The sequence below is a fragment of the Tenrec ecaudatus genome, chromosome 11 (assembly GCF_050624435.1).
Source record: "Tenrec ecaudatus isolate mTenEca1 chromosome 11, mTenEca1.hap1, whole genome shotgun sequence".
NCBI lineage: Eukaryota > Metazoa > Chordata > Mammalia > Afrosoricida > Tenrecidae > Tenrec > Tenrec ecaudatus.
The window spans coordinates 74,867,847-74,892,386 of NC_134540.1; the positions used below are offsets into that span (position 1 = coordinate 74,867,847).

General features: G+C 45.8%; 1 protein-coding gene across 1 annotated transcript in view; it reads right to left on the bottom strand.

Annotated features, from left to right (window-relative positions):
* Positions 1–11,200: 11,200 nt before the first annotated feature.
* The window catches only part of CREG2 (cellular repressor of E1A stimulated genes 2), a 56,147-nt gene continuing 42,807 nt past the window's right edge, over positions 11,201–24,540 (bottom strand). Inside the window, exons 3-4 of the mRNA XM_075562567.1 lie at positions 16,455–16,568; positions 11,201–13,155 (exon numbers count right to left, since the gene is read on the bottom strand). Coding sequence (XP_075418682.1) covers positions 13,008–13,155; positions 16,455–16,568 — 262 coding nt within the window. The 3' untranslated portion in view covers positions 11,201–13,007. The remainder of the gene's footprint in view (positions 13,156–16,454; positions 16,569–24,540) is intronic.

Consider the following 24,540-nt stretch of genomic DNA (forward strand, 5'->3'; position numbering starts at 1 on the left):
TCTTGACTCAGCCATCAGTTTCCTGTCACCCCAGCCTCTCTCCCCTCAGCCACAGCTGGGGTGCTAACTGGCCAGTTTACACATCTCCCCCACCCCAGTTCAGTGACTCAGCTCCCATTCAATTGGCTGAAGGCCCCCAGACAGGAGCTCTATTTTTTTTGGGGGGGGGGGGGGGTGGTGGTGGCTGAAATCACAGAATACTAGAAAGATGTTTTTTGTTTCTTTCTTTTTAAAAAAATTTTTTATTAGGGGCTCATATAACTCTTATCACAAACCATACATACATCAATTATTCAAATCACATTTGAACATTCATTGCTCTCATCATTCTCAAAATATTTGCTCTCCACCTAAGCCCCTGGCATCAGGTCCTCATTTTTACCCTTCCGTGCCGCTCCCCTCTCCCTCATGAGCCCTTGATAATTTATAAATTATTATTTTGTCATATCTTGCCCTCTCCGACATCTCCCTTCACCCACTTTTCTGTTATCCATCACCCAGGGAGGAGGTCACATGTAGATCCTTGTAATTGGTTCTCCCTTTCCAACCCACCCTCTCTTTCAGTATCCCCACTCACACCACTGGTCCTAGAGGGATCATCCACCCTGCATTCCCTGTGTTTCCAGTTCCTATCTGTACCAGTGTACATACTCTGTTGTAGCCATATTTGTAAAGTAGAATTGTAATCATGATAGTGGGGGAGGAAGCATTTAGGAACTAAAGGAAAGTTGCATGTTTTCTTGTTGCTACATCGCACCCTGACTGGCTCCTCTCCTCCCTGAGACCCTTCTGTAAGGGGATGTCCAGTGGTCTACAAATGGGCTTTGGGTCTCCATTCCGCACTCCCCCCTCATTCACAATGATATGATTTTTGTTCTGATGATGTCTGATACCAGGTCCCTTCGACACCTCTTGATCGCACAGGCTGGTGTGTTTCTTCCATGTGAGCTTTGTTGCTTCTGAGCTAGATGGCTGCTTGTTTACCTTCAAGCTTTTAAGACCCCAGATGCTCTTTTGATAGCCAGGCACCATCAACTTTCTTCACCGCATTTGCTTATTCACCCGCTTTGTCTTCAGTGGTTGTGTCGGGAAGGTCAGCATCATAGAATGTCAGTTAAATAGAACAAAGTATTCTTGCATAGAGGGAGTACTTGAGTGGAGGCCCAATGTCTTTCTGCTACCTTAATACTAAACCTATAAATATATGACATAGATCTATTTCCCCATCCTCATATATAAATATATTTGCATATGTACATGTCTTCATCTAGACCTCTATAAATGCCTTTTGTCTCCCAGCTCTTTCCTCTATTTCCTTTGACTTTCCTCCTGTCCCACTATCATGCTCAGTCCCCACCAGAGTTTCAGAAATTCCTCTTAGTTACATTACCCTTGATCAGGCCTCCCACACTCTCCTCGCCACTGATTTGGATCACTTGTTGCTCCCTTGTCCCTGGGTTTGTTAACACCTGTACCTTTCCCCTCACCTCCTCCTGTCCCATGTGCCCCCAGAACTGTCAGTCCCATTGTTTTCTCCCCTAGATTGTTCATCCAGCCTATTTTATTTAGACAGACCTGCAGAGATAATAACATGCACCAAAACAAGACAGAGCAAAACCAAGCAACAATATGCAACAAAACAACAACAACAAAACAATGATCAAGAAAAAAAAAAAGAAAGAAAAGCTTGTAGTTAGTTCAAGGATTGTTTGTTGGCCTTTAGGAGTGTTTTCCAGTCCAGTCTGTTGGGGCACCACACCCTGGCCCCAAAGTCCACCTTCAGCATTCCCTGGGACCTCGCTGCTCCATTCCCTTGCTGTTCTTTTGCAACCCCTTAGTGTTTTGCCTCGGTGTGGCGGGATCAGATTGGGCACAATTCCCACACTGTGTCTCCGGTGTTGTCCCTTGTAGGGATAGGGGTCAGTGAGGGATGTCGGGTTTCATAGTGGGGGCGGCCATGTGGTCCTCTCCGTGGACTGGCTGCTCTAATCGGGAACACAGTCCTCACAGCCTGGTGGGCCAGGATGTGCTCCACTCTCTCCTCCTCCCCCTTCATCTGATCCTGTGTGCTCTGATCAGATATGCCCCTCTCACGGAGCTGCAGATTCAATGCTGTCCTTTGAAATAAATTCTTCAGGGGGGGCGGGGCAGACAAGAGCTCTTAGTGGGGAGCTCTTCATTTACTACACAGCACCCTGGGGCCCAGACTCTCCTGCCTCTCCCTGAATGCACCTCCCCCCAGTACTTCACTTCCTTAGGCCCTTCCCCAAGGTCGCTCTCAGAAGGCAGCCAATGGGCTACTCTGAGAAAGCCTGGCTTCGACCTCAGGGTAGCTCCTGTCTGCACCCGGGCGGAGAGAAAACCACCCACCAGATGCAGAGGAAGGAGGCTGCTGCTCTGGAACATTCTGTCCAGTGGCTTCAGGAGTGCTCATCTTGGGGAGGTGTCTGGGAGAGGCTGAGGGTGATCAGGAGTGGCAGGGACTCAAGAGAGGGGTGTACCTGAAAGGGCCGGCGAGGGAATGAGAGAGTCCACCTGGGAGGTGAGTGCAGGGAGCTGGGCAGCCTTGTGGGCCAGTGCAGGCCGCTGACTGTCCATTCATGGTGGGACCAGACCTAGAGATGAGGGGGCTTTCCTGTGTTCGTATCAGGCTGAGAGTGAACACTGACTTGATCCAGGTCTGGGGTTTGGCCAGAGAGCCTGACAGCACAGTGGTTAGATGCTCCGTGGGTAACTGGGAAGGCGGCAGGTCCAACTCACCAGTCACTCTGAGTGCCTTTGAATGGTTCTGACTCAGTGAATCTACACAGAACCTAATGAACGAAACCCGACCAGGGACTGCCGCCATCCTGTGGCAGCTGTCATGCCAATGGAGGGTCTTCCTCCTTTGGGCTGGTCCTCTCCTTTAGCACACAGACGTACTGGTCTCTCCTGGGAAGCTATTCAAAGTGTGTCAGAGAGGCCTTGGCACCGTGACTTCTAAATTGCACTCTTGAGGTATTTCCTCCAAGACAGATGTGCTGTTCTGTCGGTCTGGAGCTGTGGTAGAGTGAAATTTCTCCACTCTCAACTAACATTTTTTTCTTTCATTTTTTAATAAATCACTTTAGGACGTGGGGAGGAGATGAGCCAGTCAGGGTGCAGTGTAGCAATGATGAAACATACAACTTTCCTCAAGTTCCTAAATGCTTCCTCCCCCTTGCCCCCACTTTCATGATCACAATTCTACCTTACAAAACTGGCTAGACCAGAGGATGTACACTGGTACAGATAGCAACTGGAAACACAGGGAATCCAGGACAGATGACCCCTTCAGCACCAGTGCTGAGTGTGGCGATGCTGGGAGGATGGAGAGAAGGTGGGGTGGAAAGGGGAACCAATTACAAGGATCAAGGGTTCATGAGGGAGGGGGAGTGGGGAGGGAGGGGAAAAATGAGGACCTGATGCCAGGAGCTTAAGTGGAGAGCAAGTGTTTTGAGAAGGATGAGGGCAATGAATGTACAAATGTGCTTTATACAATGTATGTACGTATGGATTATGATAAGAGTTGTATGAGCCCCTAATGATTTAAAAAAATAAATAAACCACTTTATTAGGGGCTCGTGATTTCTTATCACCATCCATCCTTCCATCCATTGGGTCATGTCTTACACTGTCTGACGTCTCCCTTCACCCACTTTTCTGTTGTCTGTCCCCCAGGGAGGGGTTATATGTAGATCCTTGTAATCGGTTCCCCTTTCTATTTCCCCTTACCCTTACCTCCCTGGTATTGTTACTCTCATTATTGGCCCTGAGGGGTTTATCTGTCCTAGATTCCCTGTGTTTCCAGTTCCTATCTGTACCAGTGTACATCCTCTGGTCTAGCCAGATTTGTAAGGTAGAATTGGGATCATGATAGTGAAGGGGAAAGAAGCATTTAGGAACTAGAGGAAAGTTGTATGTTTCCTTGTTTTTACATCGCACCCTGACTGGTTCATCTCCTCCCCAAGACCCTTCTGTAAGGGGATGTCCAGTTGCCTATAGATGGCACTCTGCACTCCCCCTCATTCACAATGATATGATTCTTTGTTCTTTGATGCCCGATACCTGATCTCTTTGACACCTCATGATCACACAGCTTTCACATGAATATGAAGTAATTGAAAATAGTAGGCCTTGGGTCAGGCGCACCTTAGACCTCAAAATGACATCTCTTCTCTAACACTTTCAAGAGGTTCTGTGCAGCACACTGCCCAGTTCCATGTGCCACATAATTTCTTGACTGCTGCTTCTCCGGGTGTTGATTGTGGATCCAAGTAAAATGCAATACTTGACAACGTCAGCATCTTCTCCATTTCTCCTGATGTTGCCTGTTGGTCCAGTTGTGAGAATGTTTGTTTTCTTTACATTACTTTATAGTTCATACTTATGGCTGTGGACTTTGAGCTTCATCAGGAAATGCCTCAAGAGCTCTTTCAACAAGCAAGATTCTGCTTAACAATCTGTACATTGAGGTTGTCAATGAATCCTCTGCAAATCCTGATACCACATTCTTCAAGTTGTTCAGATTTTCAGATTATGTGATCAGCATATAGATTGAATAAAAACAACAAAAGGATATCACCTGGACACATGCCTTTTCTGATTTTTAATCAGGCAGTGCACCTCTATTCCGTTCAAATGAATGCCTCTTGGTTTCTGCACGAGTACAATGAGATGCTCTGGCATTTCCATTCTTCCCAGTGTTATCTGTTGCTTGCTGTGATCTACACAGTCTTTCCCTTGTCATTGAAACATGAGTGAACTTTGTTCTGGTCTTCTCTGCTTTCAGCCAAGATCCATCTGTTGTCAGCAATGGAATCCTTCATTCGACACCCTCTACTGAATCCTTCTTGAATGCATGACAGTTCCATTTAGAAATGGTCTCCAGTAAAATTTTACTTATATGTGATATTAATGATCTTGTTCAATAACAATATCTGCATTCTGTTGAGTTACTTTTCTTTGGAATGGGCACAAATATGGATCTCTTCCAATTGGTAGCCCAGGCAACTGTCTTTCAAATTTCTTGGCATAGACCAGTGAGTGGGTGCTTTTGCTGCCATGGATTGGGTGTCACTGATTCAACCAAAGATAGAGACCAAGTTGATTCAAAACTTCTAGGTTTATTCTGAAGGAAGCAGTGGGGGTTTGTACCTCTAAACTGCTTCCAAGTTCCCGTGAAAATCAGGCAAGTTATGTACCTCCAACTATGTGACAAACAAAACAAAGCAAAACAGGTTTTACAATGATCACAGGAAGGAAACAGCTGATTCCTACATTTCTCCAGGGGTTACCAGGCCATCCCCTGAGGCCACCTGCTCCTTGTTTATCCTCACACCTGGCTACTTACTGTACCTTAATGGCCTTGCTGAAGGACTTCCGAGTCAGAACACCCCTACTGATTGAGCTTCAAAAGAATTTCTGTCAGAGAGGGAGCTGTTACACTTTTCATTTCTAACAAACTACATCTTTCATTATGTTGTATTTCTAGTGCTTTGATGAACAGCACACTAACTCTGTCACCCTTCTATCACTTTCTGTGTTTTAAAAGAAGTCAACTGATATTCTGTCAATTCCGAGAGCTCCGTTAGTTGGCTAAGGCCTTCAGCACATCTTGGCCTTCTTCCTGTAGGATCCTTGGCTCTATCATAAGCTACCTCTTGAAATGGTTGGATTTCTCCATTGACATTCTCTGCCCAAGAGCTATATTGTATGTGTAAAGGTCACGGCCTTGGGGACCCTGTGGGGACAGTTCTACTCTGTGCTGTAGGGTCACTAGAAATTGAAATCAACTCAAATGCAATGGGTGTCAATTTTGCCCTCTGGCTCTGGATGTTGGCTAAGATCCTGGTTATAATGATTCCGCACTGAATTTGAAAACCTGATTACCGATAGTTCGCAAGTCATGGCACCCCGTGTATAAGAGCAGACCTGTTTTCCATAGAGCTTCACTGGGCTGCTTTTTCTGAAGCGGATCACTAGGCCTTTCTCTCAAGGTGCTTCTGGGTGAGCTTAAGTCTTCCACCTTTTGGTTAGCAGCAGAGGGTGTTAACCTCTTTGGTGTAGTTGACAGAAACATAAGCGTCATGAGGTGAGGGACTTGGAGCTCTTCTCCATTGTATGCCATCCTGATGTTGGTCAATTTCTTGACCTGTGAGTCAGATGGGGAGGCTGGAGAACTTCGTTCTCTGACAGCAATAGGAGAGGGCACTGGAAGGAAAGAGGGGACAGTTGGAGGAGGTGTCTGAAGTCATGAGTTCAAAGGTAGTCAGTTTTAGAGATGACCTGGTCTAGGGTGTCATTCAGATCATGTGATGGGGGGTGGGGTGAGGTGGAGTAGAGCTAAGGTGACCAACCTTTCTTGGTTTGTCCAGGACTCTGAGGATCCCATTGGTCCCGGGAAAACCGAGGCAGTTGGTCACTCTAAGTAGAGGACAAGGCCATCTTTGAGTGGTCAGCGGGTGGTGGGTGGTTTTGGAAGCTGTGGTCAACCAAGAATGCTTGCTTTTATGAGAATGTCAACTTTTGCCATTCTATGTATGTGGTGCTTCCACATGTTAACCCTTCAGGGACATGGAACTTTACCCCTAGGCTTGGTCTCCAAACATCCCATCTCTGCTAAAAACAGCAACCAATCCAAGGGCGGAGAAGGCAAAGCGTGGTTATGGAGTCTGCCAATGAGGTGAATTTTAGGCAGAGCCTTAAAAAAAACTCTTATCCACAAAAGTTACCAAGTTCATTTTCTTCTTATTTGGCAGTCACCTCTTAATTCATCTTCGTAGCATCTATTCTTGTAGAAATCTACCAATGACCACTTGTAATAGTACATGAAGCAGTAACCCATGTGCTCAGGGGTATCATGAGGATTAAATTGATTACAACCCAAGGAGTGCTGGCCAGGGGCTGGCATGGGGAGCACCACACTAAGCATTCATTATCTGCATGTCAATCATGCTTGTTGTGTTACTGAGCTACACCCATCTCTTTAAGGAAGGGTCTCTGGAGGCGTAGTGGTTACATGTTAGCTGTGATCCGCAAGGTTGGGAGCTAGGGAACACTAGCTGCTCCTCGGGAGAAAGGTGAGGTGTTCTACTCCCATAAACAGTTACCGTGTCAGAAACTCTCAGGAGCAGAGTTCTACCCTGTCCTAGAGGGTCACTAGGAGTCACCGTCGACTTGATGTCAGAGAATTTGAATTTTCCACAAAGGTCTTTCAGCCTCTGAACAGATTTAGTTCTCTCGGATCTAAAGATGTTTGATATGGGTGGGGTGGGCACTTGACCGAAAGGGTCCCGAAAATGCTCAGGGGAGCTGCGGGAGCAGAATAGAAAGCCCAAGTCTGGTGCTAGGATCGTATGCAAGCTTCTGAGGTTTGACCAGCTGCTCTGCGTCCCTTGCGGTAAGCTTGGGTGGCATCTGTCTCTGGGGTGGTGAACTGCCCTGGAGCTTGGCAGTGAAGTCAGTGTCAGGGGGCAAAAGTGGGCTGAGACAGATCCAGAAGTAATATGTCTTCAGAGAGGCTTTGTGAGAGCTTGAGGAGCTGTTCTGGGCGCTCTTACAACAATCCATAGATCAATTGTATCAGGCATATTTGTACATATGTTGCCCTCCTTATGTTCTAAACATTTACTTTCTATTTGAGTCCTTGGTATCAGCTCCTCTTCCCCCCTCCCCTCCTCCCACCCTTGTGACCCCTTGATAAATGATAAATTGTTATTATTTTCATATCTTACAGCAGCCATTGCCTCCCTTCCCCCACAGTTTAAAATAAAATTTTTAAAAATCTCCTTCAAATATACTTTGTAATGGTTAGGTTTATTGGTTACTGTTGGACTTCTGGGACATCAATTCCTCACAGGCAGCGATTCCTGTTTTGTTCGCTCCTGCCTGTCAATTAGTAGGTGCTCACTAGAGAAACGCTGAATGAATGAACGAATGAATGCACAATGGGAACGGAAACAGTCAGCTGCCTGGTACTATTGCCATGCAGCTGAGGCAGCTCCTGTCCAGCCTGCCCCACGGTGATCTCTCTCCCAAGTGGTCACTGCAGTCGGCTAGCTGAGAACCACGTGCAACCAAAGGCCTGACCAGAACTGCGCTGGAGGACCGTCACAGGACTCCGTGAAGGTGCCACTCGGGCGCTGGAGAAACACTTGGGTAACACAGCCAGACACTGTGGCCCATCCTAGTTTCAGACATTTTTCTGTGTGGAGAAGCCAGGGTTGATAACAACAGGGCCTGACTTCATAACCTCTTGGAGGCACGGAAGGGGAGGGTGCAGGAAATGGGGTGGGGGATGGTAATAGTACAAGAAGGAAGGACGTGTTCCGAAGTGGATTCCGGTGATGCTTGCACACGTTTCTTCACACATGGCTGAGTGGTTGCATTATATGGTGCATTGATTATAGCTCAATGAAACTAATGTAAAAGAGTTTGACCAAGACAGCCCCACCTGGCACTGCACTGTGGGAAGAAACTGGTAGGTACCTGACCCAGGAAGGAATCTTAAGCACTTCCTGCACTTTTTCCTGGGCCAAGTGGTCAGGCCCAAGCACGGACAGTGCCCACTCCCCCAGGAACCCATCCAGCAACGAGCCTAACCGACACACACTGGCTAAGGGAACACCCTACCTCCCCTCCTTGTGTGTGTCACTTTGTACAGGGCTTTCCCGAGCCTTGTCCATTGTGGTTCTCCAGCAAGGAGCAAACTAGCTGACGTTGGCATTTGTTTCTGCTCCACAATCCCACCCCTACCCGTGCCTCATACTGCTGCTTTCCTCACAAGGCCTCCCTCTCAGCGAAACGCTCTTTCCACTGGAGATGTGTGTGTTAGACAGACAGACAGACAGACAGACACAGACAGGTAAGCCACCGGGTAGGAGCTGTCCACAGGAGGGCGCTGTGCAAGACTCCAACAGCTGCCCTTTGGTTGGCCCATCTGCTGGGCAGAGCCAGATCACAGTCAGTAAGGCATGCCTGAGACTAATGTGCCTTCCCACAATCCGCAGTATGCCACCTGACCTCCCTTCCCTACCTCCTAACCCCACCACCTTAAAGAAGTGGGAAAAGCTAAGGGAAATTGCTCACCACAGATGAGCAAACTGGTGCCTACATTGTTTACCGGGTATCCTGACCCGAGTCTCCTAGCCCCCAGGTCCTGGGAAAGGCACCAGTGTGGCCGGTAAACCACCTGGTGATGATGTACACACTTTGACTTAGCTCCAAAGTCGAGGAGCACCCACTATGCCCCAAAGAGGGACAACATCGGTGGCTACATCTCCATCTGCTCCGTGCAGATTAGGCTTATTTATCAAGGAGCTCTGGGGGTGATGCAGGTTCCATGTTGGGCAGCACAGCAAGGTCAGCAGTTCGAATCTACCAGTCGCTCAGCAGGAGAAATAGAAGGCTTTCTACTCCTATAAAGCTTTACAGTCTCAGAAACCCACAGGGCAATTCTACTCTATGGATAGGGCCACTGTGAGCTGGGATCCCCTTGAGGGGAGTTGGTTTATCCTTTAGAAAGAAGCACTGGAGGTACCCTATAAAGTTCCTGCCTTCCGGGTGGGAGACGAAGGTCTGGGTCCCAGTCTGCTACCTTTTCATTCCATTTTCCCGCGGATGTTTTGACGTTCCCTTGTTTGGTTCATGAGCAGCCTCCACTTTGCGGTCAGCGTGGCTTTGGTGTTGCTTCCATGCTCACCAGGGCTCAGCGGAACTTCCGAGGAAGACGCACCAGGGAGCAGGACTTGGAAATTTACTTCTGAAAACCAGCTAATCACATTTTATGGATCACCATGGCCTGCTCTACAACCCATCGTGGATGGCAGGACTGGGCCGAGTTTGTTACATTCTGCGCCATGTCATTGTGAGTCAGTGGCTCATTCCAGGAAGGTAAACAACCACCATCAAACCAAACTCACTGCCATCAAGTCTAATCTGACTCATAGCAACCCTTCGGACAGAGAAGAGCTGCCCCAGTGAGTTTCCAAGACTGTAACTCTTAGATCCTACTGACCTTGTGGTTAGCAGCCCGATCTGTAAACTACTAGTCATCAGGGTTAGTAGTTTAGCCATCAGCCCGATCAGCAAACTATTAGCCTTACAAGAAACAAAATCTACCCTTAAAAAAGAAAAAAATCACCGAGCTTTCCCCCCGCATGTGAAGTTTAACTGCAAGCTCATGGTGAAGCATCTGTTCTTACAGATCGAATAATGAAAGTACTGTGTGTAGCTAGTATACTCTCATTTAATTGAACATGGAAATCGTATCAGTAATGAAATCGTCTTTGGTTAAACATTCAGATCTAATTTCAAAAACAGACTTGACACCCCACATGCATTACAGAGCACAGACAAACCAAAACTCCATTACAGTTTAAATTGTATAATTGAATTTATTTGTTGGTATAGCAATCCAATGAGCAATGATAAATTATCCTACAGAGATTTCATTTTTTCAGCACAGTCCTTGATAATTAAATTACTAAAAATGAAACAGACATTCTGGAAAAATTGTAGAAATACATTTCAGCCAAAAGACAGCTCTTTATAAAGAGTCACTATATATAAGGCATGCGAAACAAGAAGCATCAGATTTACTTGACATACGTCAAGTTCATGGCTACGTATAATCACTGTAAATAATAAACATCAGGATAGATTTTAGTTAGCCTAGTCACAGAAGCAAACAAACAAAATGAATTATTTCCTAAAATCTATAGGGAAAGAGAAGGGGAATGTGAGCTTTTACTATAAACTTTAGTTAAGAATAAGTATGTGTCATCTAACATACCTACATACACCCAAAGCTCACTCATATTTATGTCAAAATCTCAAAAATGCTCTCTGCCCCTTTGAAGTGGTCTATATAGATAGAATCTTTACATCAGGTTTTAAAAATTCTTGTTAATTTGTATTCAACATTAAATTAAACATCTCTATAAAACTTTTAAAACAGGCTTATATCGTTTCTAAAAATGCATGTATATATTTTTAATTTAATCATTTTATTGGGTGCTCGTACAACTCTTACCACAATCCATATGTCCATCCATTGTGTCAACCACATGTATACATTTGTTGCCATCATCATTCTCAAAACATTTGCTTTCTACTTGAGCCCCTGGTATCAGCTCCTCATTTTTCCCCCTCCCTCCCCGCTCCCTCCTTAACACTTGATAATTTATAAATTATTATTATAAAAATGCATGTATTAATGGTTAACTAATTGTCTTATTCGCTTTCCTCCCAGGCTGTGGCACATAGCTCAGTTCCTCATTTTTTTAGAGACTGATAAGAGAGAAAATACACATAATTCATTTAAGTTAAGCTTTAACTTAAATAAACAAATGTTTTTGTGCAAGCTGATTGTTGATAAGCATGCAGTTTTAAGAAATAATACAGAAACTCTGTGTCCCCTTGGCCCAGTTGCAACATCCTATAAACGACGTACAATATGACAGTCAGTCAAGATGTTGACAGTGATGGGAAGTAGTTCCCGCACCACAGTGATCTTTTGCACTGCCCTTTGTGTCCCCACTGCCCTTTGTGTCCCCACTGCCCTTTGTGTCCCGCTGCCTTGGCAACAACGATTCTGTTCTCCATTTCTCGATCTTGTCATTTCAAAGAAAGCTCAGTAAGTGAAACCATACAGCGTGTGGTGACCTTTGGGGCCCCGCATTGCTCATTTAAGCAAAATTCCTGGGCGTTCCATCCACGTTGTAACATTTCTTTCCTTTTTTATTTGTTTAAAAATGTATGTATGTGTTCCTATTTCTATAATAAAATAAACCCACCAGAGAGGGTCATAGCCAGTACAGAGAACTTGGGAACTGCTAGATTTTGTGGTGGACTTCCAGTGTAAGACATTTTGGGTGTATGCACACAGGTTCATATAGGCCTTGAGTGTGTACACACTACAGCCTGGCCTCTGGCAAACACCACCAGAACTTCTGCACTTACTTTGTAGAAAATACTAAGTCTGTGGTAAGACTCAAACTTGAATCTTGGGGGTGGGTCAAGAGCAGCGGCAAAACATTGATCTCTCCAGTTAAAAGACCCACTACCTTTTGCCTGGTTCAGGGCAAGTTCCGGAATCTGAATTGGGGGATTTGGCCCAACCCCTCTGCGCTTCTGTCTCCTAGTCTGTAAGTGGCGATGATGGCATGTACCTCATTGGTTGTCAGGCTGAAATGAGATGACTCATGCCAAGGACCTGGCCAGGGCTTGGGCTGGCAATTCTGCCTGACTTCTTTCCTTCCTTGACTCACATGGTGACTTTGCTTCCTACCTCTCTTCTTCGGGACGTCTCATCTACATACCACCGACCAGCCTCTTGCCTGCAAGGGGGAGCCCTGGTTAGAGGTGGGAGTGGCCTAGATGTGGGAGCCTGGCCCCAAAGTCACCCAGTCCTCCGTAGTGCTCTGCCATGGCCTGCTGGGCACTGCCCTCTGTATGCTGTCGCGCTGCTTGTCATGAGCTAAACATTCCAGCAAATGCACCTCAGCGACGCACTTGCCATCCAGCAACCCAATGAGCAAACCCACAGAGAGACCGTTAGTGGTGGCAACGAACTTCACTCTGGTTACTGTGTTCAGCCCAGCAAGCAACGATACGGCTCTCACGAGACAGAGTCCTCATGTACTTACTGGAGTCCTTGGAGTTTCCTAAAGAATGGAACAGCACGCTGTTTGCACATGTCAGTTTGACAACCCACGCTGAGCCTCAATGATGAGTCTGGATTGGGTACGGCACAACAAACAAAGGCTGGACAGGTGAGGATCCGTGTGAATGGAGGGTTAGCAAATGGCGGCTTTCCTCTCAGGTCCAGCCCAGGGTGCCCTGTTCACCCTCCTTCCTCCTGCAGGAAGGATGACAGGGCGGCTATGCCATTCAACAAAGAGACCTCAGGCAACAGCCATCTGGCAACGTCACCGAAAGCGTTTTCGCAATGAAGCAAACAGTGTTGTTTCCCCCTCCTCACACCATCAGGCCTTTCTTGGAACTGCTTTGAAATATTCCTCTCTTGAGATCTCGGCTGCTCCTCCATACCATTTCTGAAGCCAGACGTGCTCTACCCGCATCTTCATGAAGAGCCATTCGTACTGGCGCGGCCACTTCCTCATGACTGGGTGCCTGTGGGAGCAACAGAGAGATAACAGTCTTTAGTAATGTGCTTTATCCGTTCCAATCATAGAGAATGTGTGATAAATATAGCTGTAAATGGTATAAATGTGATATTTCTTAGATTCGATGAATACTAACAACAGAATTGTTCTATAAAATCTACACTGGCTCACAACATTTTTGGTTACAGCATTATTCGTAACTGATTGGTCTTTTTCTTTAACGATGACTTCATTCTTTAAAAAGTTATTGATAGAGGTTCACAAACACTAACTAGCACATTATTGTCACTGGACCACTAGCAAACGAGACGAAACCAGCGACTATGAAAACACTGGTAGCAGCAATCTGCAACCCTAGTGATGACCTATGAGGGCCGATAGAGCCCTGGTGGTGTAGTGGGCTACATGTTAGGCTGCTAACCATAAGGTCAGTGGTTCCGAACCACCAGCTACTCCATGGGAGAAAGAGTTGCCGTCTCAGAAACCCACAGGAGCAGTGCTACTCTGTCCTATGGGAGCACTATGAGTTGGAATCGCCTTGACGGTAGTGCGGGTTTTGTTTCAGTTGATGAGTAGATGCTTAGATAGACAGGCAGTTGAACAGGTGTGCGGAGGGTGTGTGGGGTATAAATGCTAGGTGTATTTAGCTTTGCTGCAAATATATCCATGAATGTGGCAGAACACCCTAGAGGCAAAGCCATAAATACTTCTCAGAACTAACCTACACTTAGAGGGACCAAGTCACTGGGCCTAAAAGGCAATCGTGGGTGTCTCCCAGTCCCGAGGAAGAAGATTGACGACAACTGAAAGGCCTGTGGAAACATGTTTCCCAATGGACAAACGGACCCTACAAGCACTAGTGTCCACAACTCTGAGACCAGAAAAACTAGTCAGTGCCCGGTTATCCCTGCCACCTGCTCTGAAAGGATCACCCTGGAAGGTGCTGGATAGAGCGGGAGAAAATGTGCAACAGAACTCAAAATCATGAAAGAGACCAGGCTTATTGGTTGCACAGAGACTGGTGGAGCCCCAAGACTTAGTCTCCCCTCTGCTACCCTTCAGTTTTGGAACTCGATGCACCTCTGTGAGAGAAGCGCCAACTCTTTTAGATCACAAGGGCAGCACTTACTAAACGACAAAGGCCCTGGGGCCAGGAAAGCAGGAGGAAGGAAACAGGAAGCAGAGGGAGAAAACAAGACAAGAGGGGACAACAGTGGATGAGTAGAAACAAAATATGAGTGAATTGTTGAATGCGAAACTGATGATCTCCTCCCAATAAAAAAGCCGAGAAGGCAAACCCTAGCAGCCATCAAAAGAACAGCATGTGCTTGTAGAATGCAGAGGAAACCATGTTCCAACCCACCAGCCACCCCAGAGCTGGAGGATGAGGTGCCTGCTCCTGTAAAGATTTACAGCCTCGAAGGAAGCTGATGGTGCCCGGCTATCAAACGGTATTGCGTCTGGGATCTTAAAGGCTTGAACGTAAACAAGTGGCCATCTAGCTCAGAAGCAATGAAGCCCACATGGAAGAAGCACATCAGCCTCTGCAATCACAAGGTGTCGAAAGGATCAGGTATAAGGCATCAAAGAACAAAAAAATCTTACCATAGTGAATGAGGGTGTGTGTGTGCAGGGTGGAGACCCAAAGCCCATTTGTCGGCCACTGGATATCCCCTTTCAGAGGGGTCCAGGGGAGGAGATGAGCCAGGCAAGGTGCGATGTAGCAATGATGAAATACAACTTTCCTCTAGTTCCTAAATGCTTCCTCCCCACCCTCCCATCCCCACTATCATGATCCGAATTCTACCTTGCAAGTCTGGCTAGACCAGAGGATGCACACTGGTACAAATAGGAACTGGAAACACAGGGAATCCAGGGCAGATGATCCCTTTAGGACTAGTGGTGTGAGTGGTGATACTGGGAGGGTAGAGGGTGAGTGGGTTGGAAAGGGGGAACCGATTACAAGGATCTACATGTGACCTCCTCCCTGGGGGACAGACAACAGAAAAGTGGGTGAAGGGAGGTGCTGGACAGGGCAAGATATGACAAAATAATAATTTATAAATTATCAAGGGTTCATGAGGGAGGGGGAGTGGGGAGAGAGGGGAACAATGAGGAGCTGATGCCAAGGGCTTTAGTGGAGAGCAAATGATGAGGGCAATGAATGTACAGATGTGCTTTACACAATTGATGTATGTATGGATTGTGATAAGAGTTGTACGAGCCCCTAATAAAACTATTAAAACAATATTTCCAGCCTCAGAATCTCCCTGTAGGCTTGTGGCAGCTCAGGATCGACTCAGTGGCCGCGAGCGTGGCTTGGCGTGATTTGCCTGAAACGCTTAAAGAGTGGCGAGCCTGCGAAAGAAGCCTGTTCATAGGAAGCCCCATTCCTGCAGTATGCTTGGAACTGCTGAGCCAAATAGAGCGGACAAAACTGCCAAGCCCTGTGTCTGTTATTACTGATGTACCTCCTCCCCTTCAACTCAACACAATTACTGCCATTGAGTTGATCATGACTCATTTCTGAGAAGAAAACCCTAGCTTTTCCCTTGAGCAGTGGCTGGGGTTCAAACTGCCAACCTCATGGTCAGAAGCTCAACAGGTGACCAGTATGCCACCAGGGTTCCTCCAACCATACTGCAATATCCTGAGGGCTAGGATGGTGGTTTACTTTTGTTTTCTACCTTCATAAAAAGAAGAATTTTCCTTGTATCAAAACCATTGATAAAGAAAATTCAGAGACCAATTGCACACTGGGAAAACACTAGCAGCAATGAAATAATATAATAGCTTAGCATTCTTTAAGGAAAAAAATATTCTTTTTTTTTGTTGTTTTTTAAGAATCATAATCTCAGAAAGAAATCAAAAGTACAGCAGAGAGAACTTTCCCTGGAACCATTTGAAAGTAAAATACTGCCTCGGTGCTCCATCACCCCAAACACTTGCACAGCCACATGCCTATGGTCATTTCAATGGCTTAGTTTTGTAGGCACAGCGGGCACAGGGTTGGAACCAGGACGTCGAGAGCTGCCATAATGAAACCCGAGTCGCGGGGCTTCATTAGGGGCCTCGAGGCTGACCACTGAAAATCCCACGGCTGTTGAGTCAATTCCAAGTCAAGAGTAACCCTCATTTGTTTCCCAGGATGTAAACCTTCACAGGTGCAGAGAGCCTCATGTTTCCTCCAAGAAGGTGCTGGTGGGTTTGAGCTGCTGCCCTTGCGGCTTGTAGCCCAATGCATAATCCACGACACAACCTTATTGTAATGTACAGTTCTGGGCAAATGAGCCTGAAAGCAGATACCTGGAAAACATGGCTTGCTTGGCAAATTCTACTTCTTCTGGAGACACCATGATCATCTGGCCAGTGAGCGTTAGCCGGGCACATCGGGGATCGTCTGGGTCAACGAGGTTTTTTCTGTGTGCGAAGAACATTTTCATATATTAGAATCATGATCTCACACAAGCCTGAAATATTAAGGGTTCTATTAAAATAAGAACAGTGGTCACGCTACTGATTGTATCATTCAGGTTTTAAATTGTCCGGTTGTCTGACCCACGGTGGCTGAGAGTCCATTCTGACTCGCAGAGGCCTGGTAGAGAGGAGTCCTGTCCCTTCGGGCTGCCGAGGCTGAAAATCTGTCCAGAAGGAAACTGCTCCATCTCTCTCCTGGGGAAAGACTAGTTGGTTTAAGTTTCTGACCTTTCGATTAGCAGCTTAGTACTTTAACCACTGTGCTCCCAGGACTCCTCTACTTTGTCTGCAATTACCTTGGAAACACTCAGAGTAGTCGGTACAACAAGCATGTCTGTGTAAAACAAAGTCAGTCTTTAGCCTAGAGGCAGTTAGGCAATATTTAAAGTCATAAGGAATCTGAAGGAGCCAGAGTGCCACTGTCAGGTTGACTTTGGACTGCTAACCACAAGGTCAGGGGTTCAAATGCACCTGCTGCTCTGTGGGAAAAGGTTGAGGTGATCTGGTCCTGTAAAGATTCCCAGCCTTGGAAGCCCTGTATAGAGTGGTTATGGGTTTGTGGTAGTCACATAATCTCCTGTCAACTTTCGAAGAGGTGGAGTTAGCCTGTCAATCAGGTCGCAGCTTGAGGACCTCATTTGGAGGTGCTATGGAGATAAATAGCTCACTGGAGGCCGGACACATGCTTTCTACTTGTCTCTCTGCGAGACATGGAGATACACAGATGATGCCAGAGCCCTGGAGCTAGAGGAGTCACCAGGAGACCCATGTCAGTGCTGAGATGCTTCCACTACCACTGGATCCGCAAGACTTCCCACCTACTGGCCTGCGATCTCCCTGCACTGGGTGTCATTGCATGTGTTGCATGAATCTGAAGAGGAATTAATAGATTGTTATCAGACATATGGGCTAATATCAGACTTATGGACTTGAACTGGTCTGGGCAGGGATGTTTTCTTAATGTACAATTACTCTGGTATAAAGCTCTCTCTTACACACACATGAGTGTTACTGCATTTGTTTCTCTAATCCACCTGGACTAACCCGGGGGTGGAATCAACCCTGTGGCGTGGTGGCAACAGTATCTACCTGTCAGATTTAGACTCAGTAGTCAGGAGTTCCTGGGCGGCACAAATGGCCATGCGCTTTGCTGCTAAAAGGAAGGCTGGAGTCCACCAGCAGCTCCATGGGAGAAAAGACGCGGTGATGATTCTGTGTTGATTTCAAGTGAGGAGATGCTACGTGGTGCAGTGCCTTGGCAATTGAAGCCATGCAGAAGTGACTCTGTAGGAAGTCTGGTGATGTACTTCTGTGAGAGTGCAGCCTTCAACGCCCCTGTGGAGCCCAGGTCTACTCGGACACGTCTGCAGAAGCCCTCAGTCACGGTCCACTAGACAGCAACGAAAAGCAACAGCAAGGTCTTTCAGTACGTGTCATCCTTTTTTTTTTTTTTTAAGTAATATACCTTAAATTTTTTTCTACCTGTAAGATTTTTTTTTTTTGGTATTCTCTGCTTTCTTTTTTTTTAAATTTTAACAATTTATTAGGGGCTCATACAATTCTTATCACAGTTCATACATATACATACATCAATTGTATAAAGCACATCTGTACAGTCCCTGCCCTAATCATTTTTTCTCCTCTTTTCTTTTTTTACATTTTATTAGGGGCCCATACAACTCTTATCACCATCCATACATATACATACATCAATTGTATAAAGCACATCCATACATCCCCTGCCCCAATCACTCTCAAAGCACTTGCTCTCCACCTAAGCCCGTGTCATCCTTTTTATAACAGGACATAACACGTTTACTGCTAGATTTATTCCTAGGCACTTTACAGATTATATTGATGTCTTAAATTTTATCTTTTAAACAAAGTACATTTAAAAATGGGATTTTCTTTGGACAAGTAGCAATGCAATGGCCTTTCAATGATTGTTTAATGAATTCAGGAAACTTGGTAAGCTTTCTTCTCAATACTAGCATTCTGGGTGGCTATTTTCTTGACTTTCCTTGACAGTTTTATCATTTACAAATAATAGAGTCTTATTTATCATTTCCTAATCCTCAAATATATGTCTTGTCTCAATGTGTAAGCTGGAACATACAGTAATATGGGCACCCTTGTCCTGTTCCACTAAATAGAAATCACGTTGTAGGTTCTGATAGATATCTTTCTTCTGGGTTGCTAGAGTTTCTAAAAAGTCATTTCACAAGACACGTCTATAAAGTAAAAAATAACACTAGGAAGAGGTGCACACCTTAGGACGATCAACCATTCAAGGACAGAAGGGCTGCATTTGCATTTGCACAAGGACTAAGTGAAGAAGGGTTAGGGAAACAAGATGCCTATGGGAAAATCCAGAACTGAGCATGCTCAGACCCGTCATCGAGGCCCAGGTGGGAGCTAGGCGCAAGGACTAGGCACGAGCGACTTGACATCACACAGGTGTATTTAAGTGTCAGGGGAGTAGGGGATGGGAGCCCATAGCCCTCTCTGGTAGTAAGAGGCCCACGGGTGGGAGCATTCTCAATACCACTGGGGAGAGGTGGAGAGCAGAGTCAAGGTGGGGGGGGGGGCTGTTGGAGCAGCCAGAGCAGCCCATGCTTCTGAGATGTGGGTCACAGGGCTGGGGGTCAGGGTGCTGGAGTGGTCTTGTGCTGCTTGGATGAGGGGCAGGGGTGGGATCAGGTGCCTGGAGCCTCTGGAATGCTCCCATGCTGAGCAGAGGGGTGGCCCTTGGGCAGAGGGTGGGGATGGACAAAGGGGGTTGCTAGAATGATTGGGTCAGGTGGGTGCTAATTGACAGAGCTGGGTGGGGGGGCAGAGAGAAGGGGTTCCAGCTGTAGTTCTCTAAGGTTTTTGGAGGGAGGATTCCTTCTTCTAGTCACTAAGGGGGTGGGGGTGGAGGGGAGTGTGCTCCTCCGGTCAGTAGCAAGGTGGTTGGGCACTTCCGGTTGGCTGGGCAGCGAAAGTGTGCACCAGCCACACCACTGCTCTGGGGTGAACCTCTCTTTGGGTCCTAGCTCCCTGCTGACTGTGGATGCGAAGATCCCTGGACCTCTCCGTGCCGTGGTGCTTTCCCTTCCTAGGTGCGCTGTGCCTGCTCAGCTGGTTTCTTCCTGCGTGCCGGAGTTCCACAGTGGCTTTGCCTCAGGATGGCTCTGCTGTCAGGGTGCTAGCAGAGGCCCCCTCATCTTCTGTGCCAGTTCACGGTGTCCTGAAAGTGGGTGTTCCATTCCATTCGTAGCCTTGTACTTGGTGCTCAGTATTGCGAGAGAAAGATGGTATGGTGTGTCTGAATAAGTATCACCTTTGATTGAATAATTTTAATGGTACACCCGGATTCACTATTTCTCTGCCTTCCCATCCCTTCTAGGCTTTTTGGCTAAGATCAAGAGTAGCATTTCTATTCCTCCCGAATAGTCTGGTTTTTGAAATGGTCCATATACTCGAAGTTGTTCAAACTATTATTTATCTAAATTATTATCTTTAATGATTTTTTATCATTTCTCTTCAATATTTTTGCCAGAGGTTTCAACCAACCAGCTGCTCCTTCCCATCTTATCTTTAATTAAATGCTATACATGTCTGCATTTAGCATTCCTATTGCCTCCACTTTTTCTTAATTCCGTCTCAAATTATTTTATTGGAGACTTTATGCATTGATTTTCCAAACATTACTCTTTTCTAATACATGCATTTAGGGTTATAAATGTCCCTCCACGTTACTATATTCGGCTAATATAGCTATCATTTTGACTGAGTTTTATATTATTTCTAATTTCCATTATGATTTCTTATCTAATCAGCGAGTACAATAGGTCGAATTCTAAAATGGCCCTCCCCGATCTCCCCCCACATCAGTCTATCCCTGGCTTTCACACCCTTCACTGGTGTAAGCAAATGAGACCGTTGACTTGCTTCTTTCTAATAAAATACTAAACTTCGAAGCCCATCACAATGGGGAGGTGATGTGTCCCTCTCATGCTTACAACACAGTACAAAGACTAGCTGATGGAGTAGAAGCGGCTATGGTGTGAGCTGCCTAGGGGCATGTGAGGTAACTGGGCGGGCTCTAGGAGCTGAGGGCCTCTGACCAACAGCTGCAAGGAATTGAATTTTGCCAACCTGAAGTTAACCATGCCAGCTTGGATGAGGTGCCCTGAGCTCCAGTAACCAACACAGCTTGGCCCACATGTCGTTGTCCAACCAGAGGACCCACCTAAACCATGTCCAGATTTCTGGCCCACAGAAACTGTGAGATAGTAATGGTGTCCATTCAAGCTGTTAAGCGTGTGGTAATTTGTGATGTCGCATTGAAAACGTATACGCGTGCAATCTTTTAGAATCGTGAATTTTACATTCACCACAATTATGGTTCACTTGTTACTGATTTGTGGCTCAAATTACATTTGGTGGGTGTCTTCCATGTAAGTATCAACTGTTTGATGTTTGTTGAATTTTGCCTGAGAGTCTGCTAGCATGCCCAAGAAAATGGATATTATTGGTTGCAGGATGTGGTGGATTAAAATTGTTTTTAAAAATCATTTTTGGGGGGCTCATACAATGCTTATCACAATCCATCCATCCATCCATCCATCCATCCATCCATCCATCCATCCATCCATCCGTGTCAAGCACATTTGTATATTTGTGGCCATCATCATTCTCAAACTATTTTCTTTCTACTTGAGCCCTTGGTATGAGCTCCTCATTTTTTCCCTTCCCTCCCTCATGAACCCTTGATAATTGATAAAAAAATTTTTTTTCATGTCTTAACACTGTTTTTCTACCCAAGTTTCTGTAACTCCCACCAAATGATTGGGTGGGACTATGCAAATAGGGTGTGTGTAACATTGAGAGGGGAGTGGTCAGTTGTGTTACCACCCTCCCAGCTGTAATGATGAGCCATCTTAGAAGCAGTGGCAGAGGGAGCACAGGTGAGGCCCTCAGAAGAGCACGCTCAAGATCTCCGCCTGTAGCGGTGGAGGCTGTAGAGACGAGATGCGTCCCAGACTGTGGCACAGGGACTCCGAGAGCAGCCCTGAAACCTGGATACCTCTCTGCCGCTGGCCCAGACTGCAGCTGTGCGACAGAGTGACAGCTAGGCTGCCTTCCTTGCCCATGGTAGCAAAGGCCAAGGGACTAGGTGGCTGAGACCCTGAGAGAGACTTGGCTGCTAGCTGAGGTGATCAGTGACTTTATCCTTACTGTTTCATGATCCTGATTTATGGTAACTTATTAACCCAAAAAGCCCCCTTAACCATGAGTATTGTTTGTGGGTTGTGTGTGGCCACTGCAGGGAATTACGGAACCCAGCATAGCTGTAGAGAGGCTGTAAAGAAGAATGCACCATGGAGCCTTACCTGACTGCTGCCGTATGGCAATGGGGACACCAGAGGAGGTCAGGTATGTCCAGAATATTGCGCAAAATTCTACATATTCCCCTTAAAGCAAGCTTCCTAGCTATGTCTCAACATCTCTCATGCCATGGCTAATTATTTTATTTGCTTGCTCTGTTGATTTACCAAAAAGTGTGTTACATTAGGTACCTCAATTCTACCTCTCCATCCCTGCCAGACACACATATACACACGTCTCTGCGTCCTCTACGTCCAAAGCATTCATTTTATCCATCGTATCAATATTCAGAGTTGCATTATCATGTCTGCTATTTGTAGCTGGCTGAGTCATGCACTAACATTAACCCTATTCATTTCCATACATATCCTTACTCTGCCACGTTTGGTTTCTCATAGCATCTCTTCTAGCTTCCTCTTGGTCTCTAACTTCCTTCCTCTCTTGCTTCCTCCCTTCCTTCTACTCTTTCTTCCTTTTCTTATTGATGCACCTAGCATTTATTCACTCCTAAATGTGTTCTGCAGCCCTGGCATGGCAGTGAGGTACGTGCGGGGCTGCTAACTATAAGGTCAGCGGTTAAAACTTACCAGCCGCTCCGCAGGAGGAAGAGGAAGCTTTCTGCTCCTATTGTACTGCAGCTTAAATTCTGAGCACCCTATTTTCCAAAGGCTATGGATGACTATGAAAGCCCACAATCTATTTGCAGTCTCTCCATTGACTTCCATCTGACCATGAACTAAGGATGCAGATGATCTTGTTGTCAGGCAGAGTGGATTACCCCCACCCCTCTCCAGCCAGCTCAGGGAGGAGCAGTCTCTCTTAGGGACTTTAGGGTGCTCTTGATGGAGATCATACTGCGGTCAGTACTGGGGTGCAAGGTCATGAGTCATGCCCTGTCGGTAGTGTCCTGACATTGGTTGGAAGGCCCTCGATCAATAGCGTAGGCTCTTCTATGTAACATAATGTACACGTCTCAATCATGGCCCTGTTCCACCTGTGGCTGCAATGGAGTCATCTGCCATCAATCATGAATTTGTGAGTTTCCTTTGCTCCAATGCCCCATTGAACTAACGTCTTGACTGAATCTTCAGACACCATTTTGACTTGGTGCTAATAGCCTCCCTCCCTCATCCAGATGATGTGTCTGTGTCTTTGTCCCTTTGAAGACTTAATAAGTGTTCTCCCTGAATTATATTTGAGATTGGAAGTCTCTTTTATACCCTAAAACTCTGTAAAGACGTACAGTCTCAGAAACCCAGTGTCTGTTCTACTCTGTCTTAGGGTCGCTATGAATCAGAGTTGACTCTATAGTAATGAGGTTGCTTTTTGGGAAACTTTTCCTTTCAGTGAACTGAAACATAAGATGTACTCCATCATACCCAAGGGAAATGAAAACGTTTGTTACACACAAGTCTGTACATGAATCTTCATATCAGCAGTATTCCTAAAAGCAAAAGAGGGAAAACAACCCGTGTCCATGAATAGACACCCATCTATGTATGGGTTTCCCATTCTGCCATAAAGGAATGAAGTACTAGTATCTCCTGTAACACGAATAAATCTTTAAACTAGCTGTCCATTCTGGGATATGACTAGCTACACATCCCAAGACACACGGAGCCACCAGTAACTGTTGGGAAGGAAAGGGGCTGGGACACGAGGGGATGGAGTGACTGCTGATGCTTGCAGGGATTCTTTCCGGGGCGATAAAAATGTGGTGGAACCGAACTGTGGGGATGGTTGCACAATCTTGTGAATATAGTTTTAAAACACCGAACTTTCCCCTCGGAGGGGATGAATCTCCACTATGTAAATTCTATCTCAATTTATTTTTTTTTATTTTTTTATTTTTTCTCTATCTCAATTTAAAGACACATTTCATCAAATGTATTTTCCTCCCTCACTGACTTCCATTTGTACTGTTAGCATATACCTGTCCTCTTGAGAACTCTATCACTGGCTGGGGAATTTCTATTCCTGTTGGAGTACTTCTTTCCTGGGTCTCATCTTTCTCTTTCTCCCTCATTTTGGCAGGATAGAAGTTTCCTGAGAAATGGTGCATGGAAATACAATTATTTGAGGCTTTGTATGTCCAAGATTATTAGTTAACTCTCCTACTTGACTATTAATTTGGGTTCTACATTTGAAATTATTTCCCCAAATAATATTGAAAGCATTGTTCCATTTCACTGTTGCTATTGAAAAATCTAATGTAGGCAGAGAAGGGGGGGAAAGGGAGACTCTGGATGGGGCAAGATATGACAAAACAACAATCTATAAATTATCAAGGGATCGTGAGGGAGGGGGAAGGGGGGAACGGGGAGGGAGGGAAAAAAAAAAAAGAGGACCTGATGCAAAGGGTTTAAGTGGAGAGCAAATGCTTTGAAAATGATTAGGGCAAAGAATGTACGGATGTGCTTTATACAATTGATGTATGTATATGTATGGATTGTGATAAGAGTTGTATGAGCCCCTAATAAAATGTTAAAAAAATAAAAAAATAAAAGTCTGAAGAAAAAAAAAGAAAATGATGATGGAAACA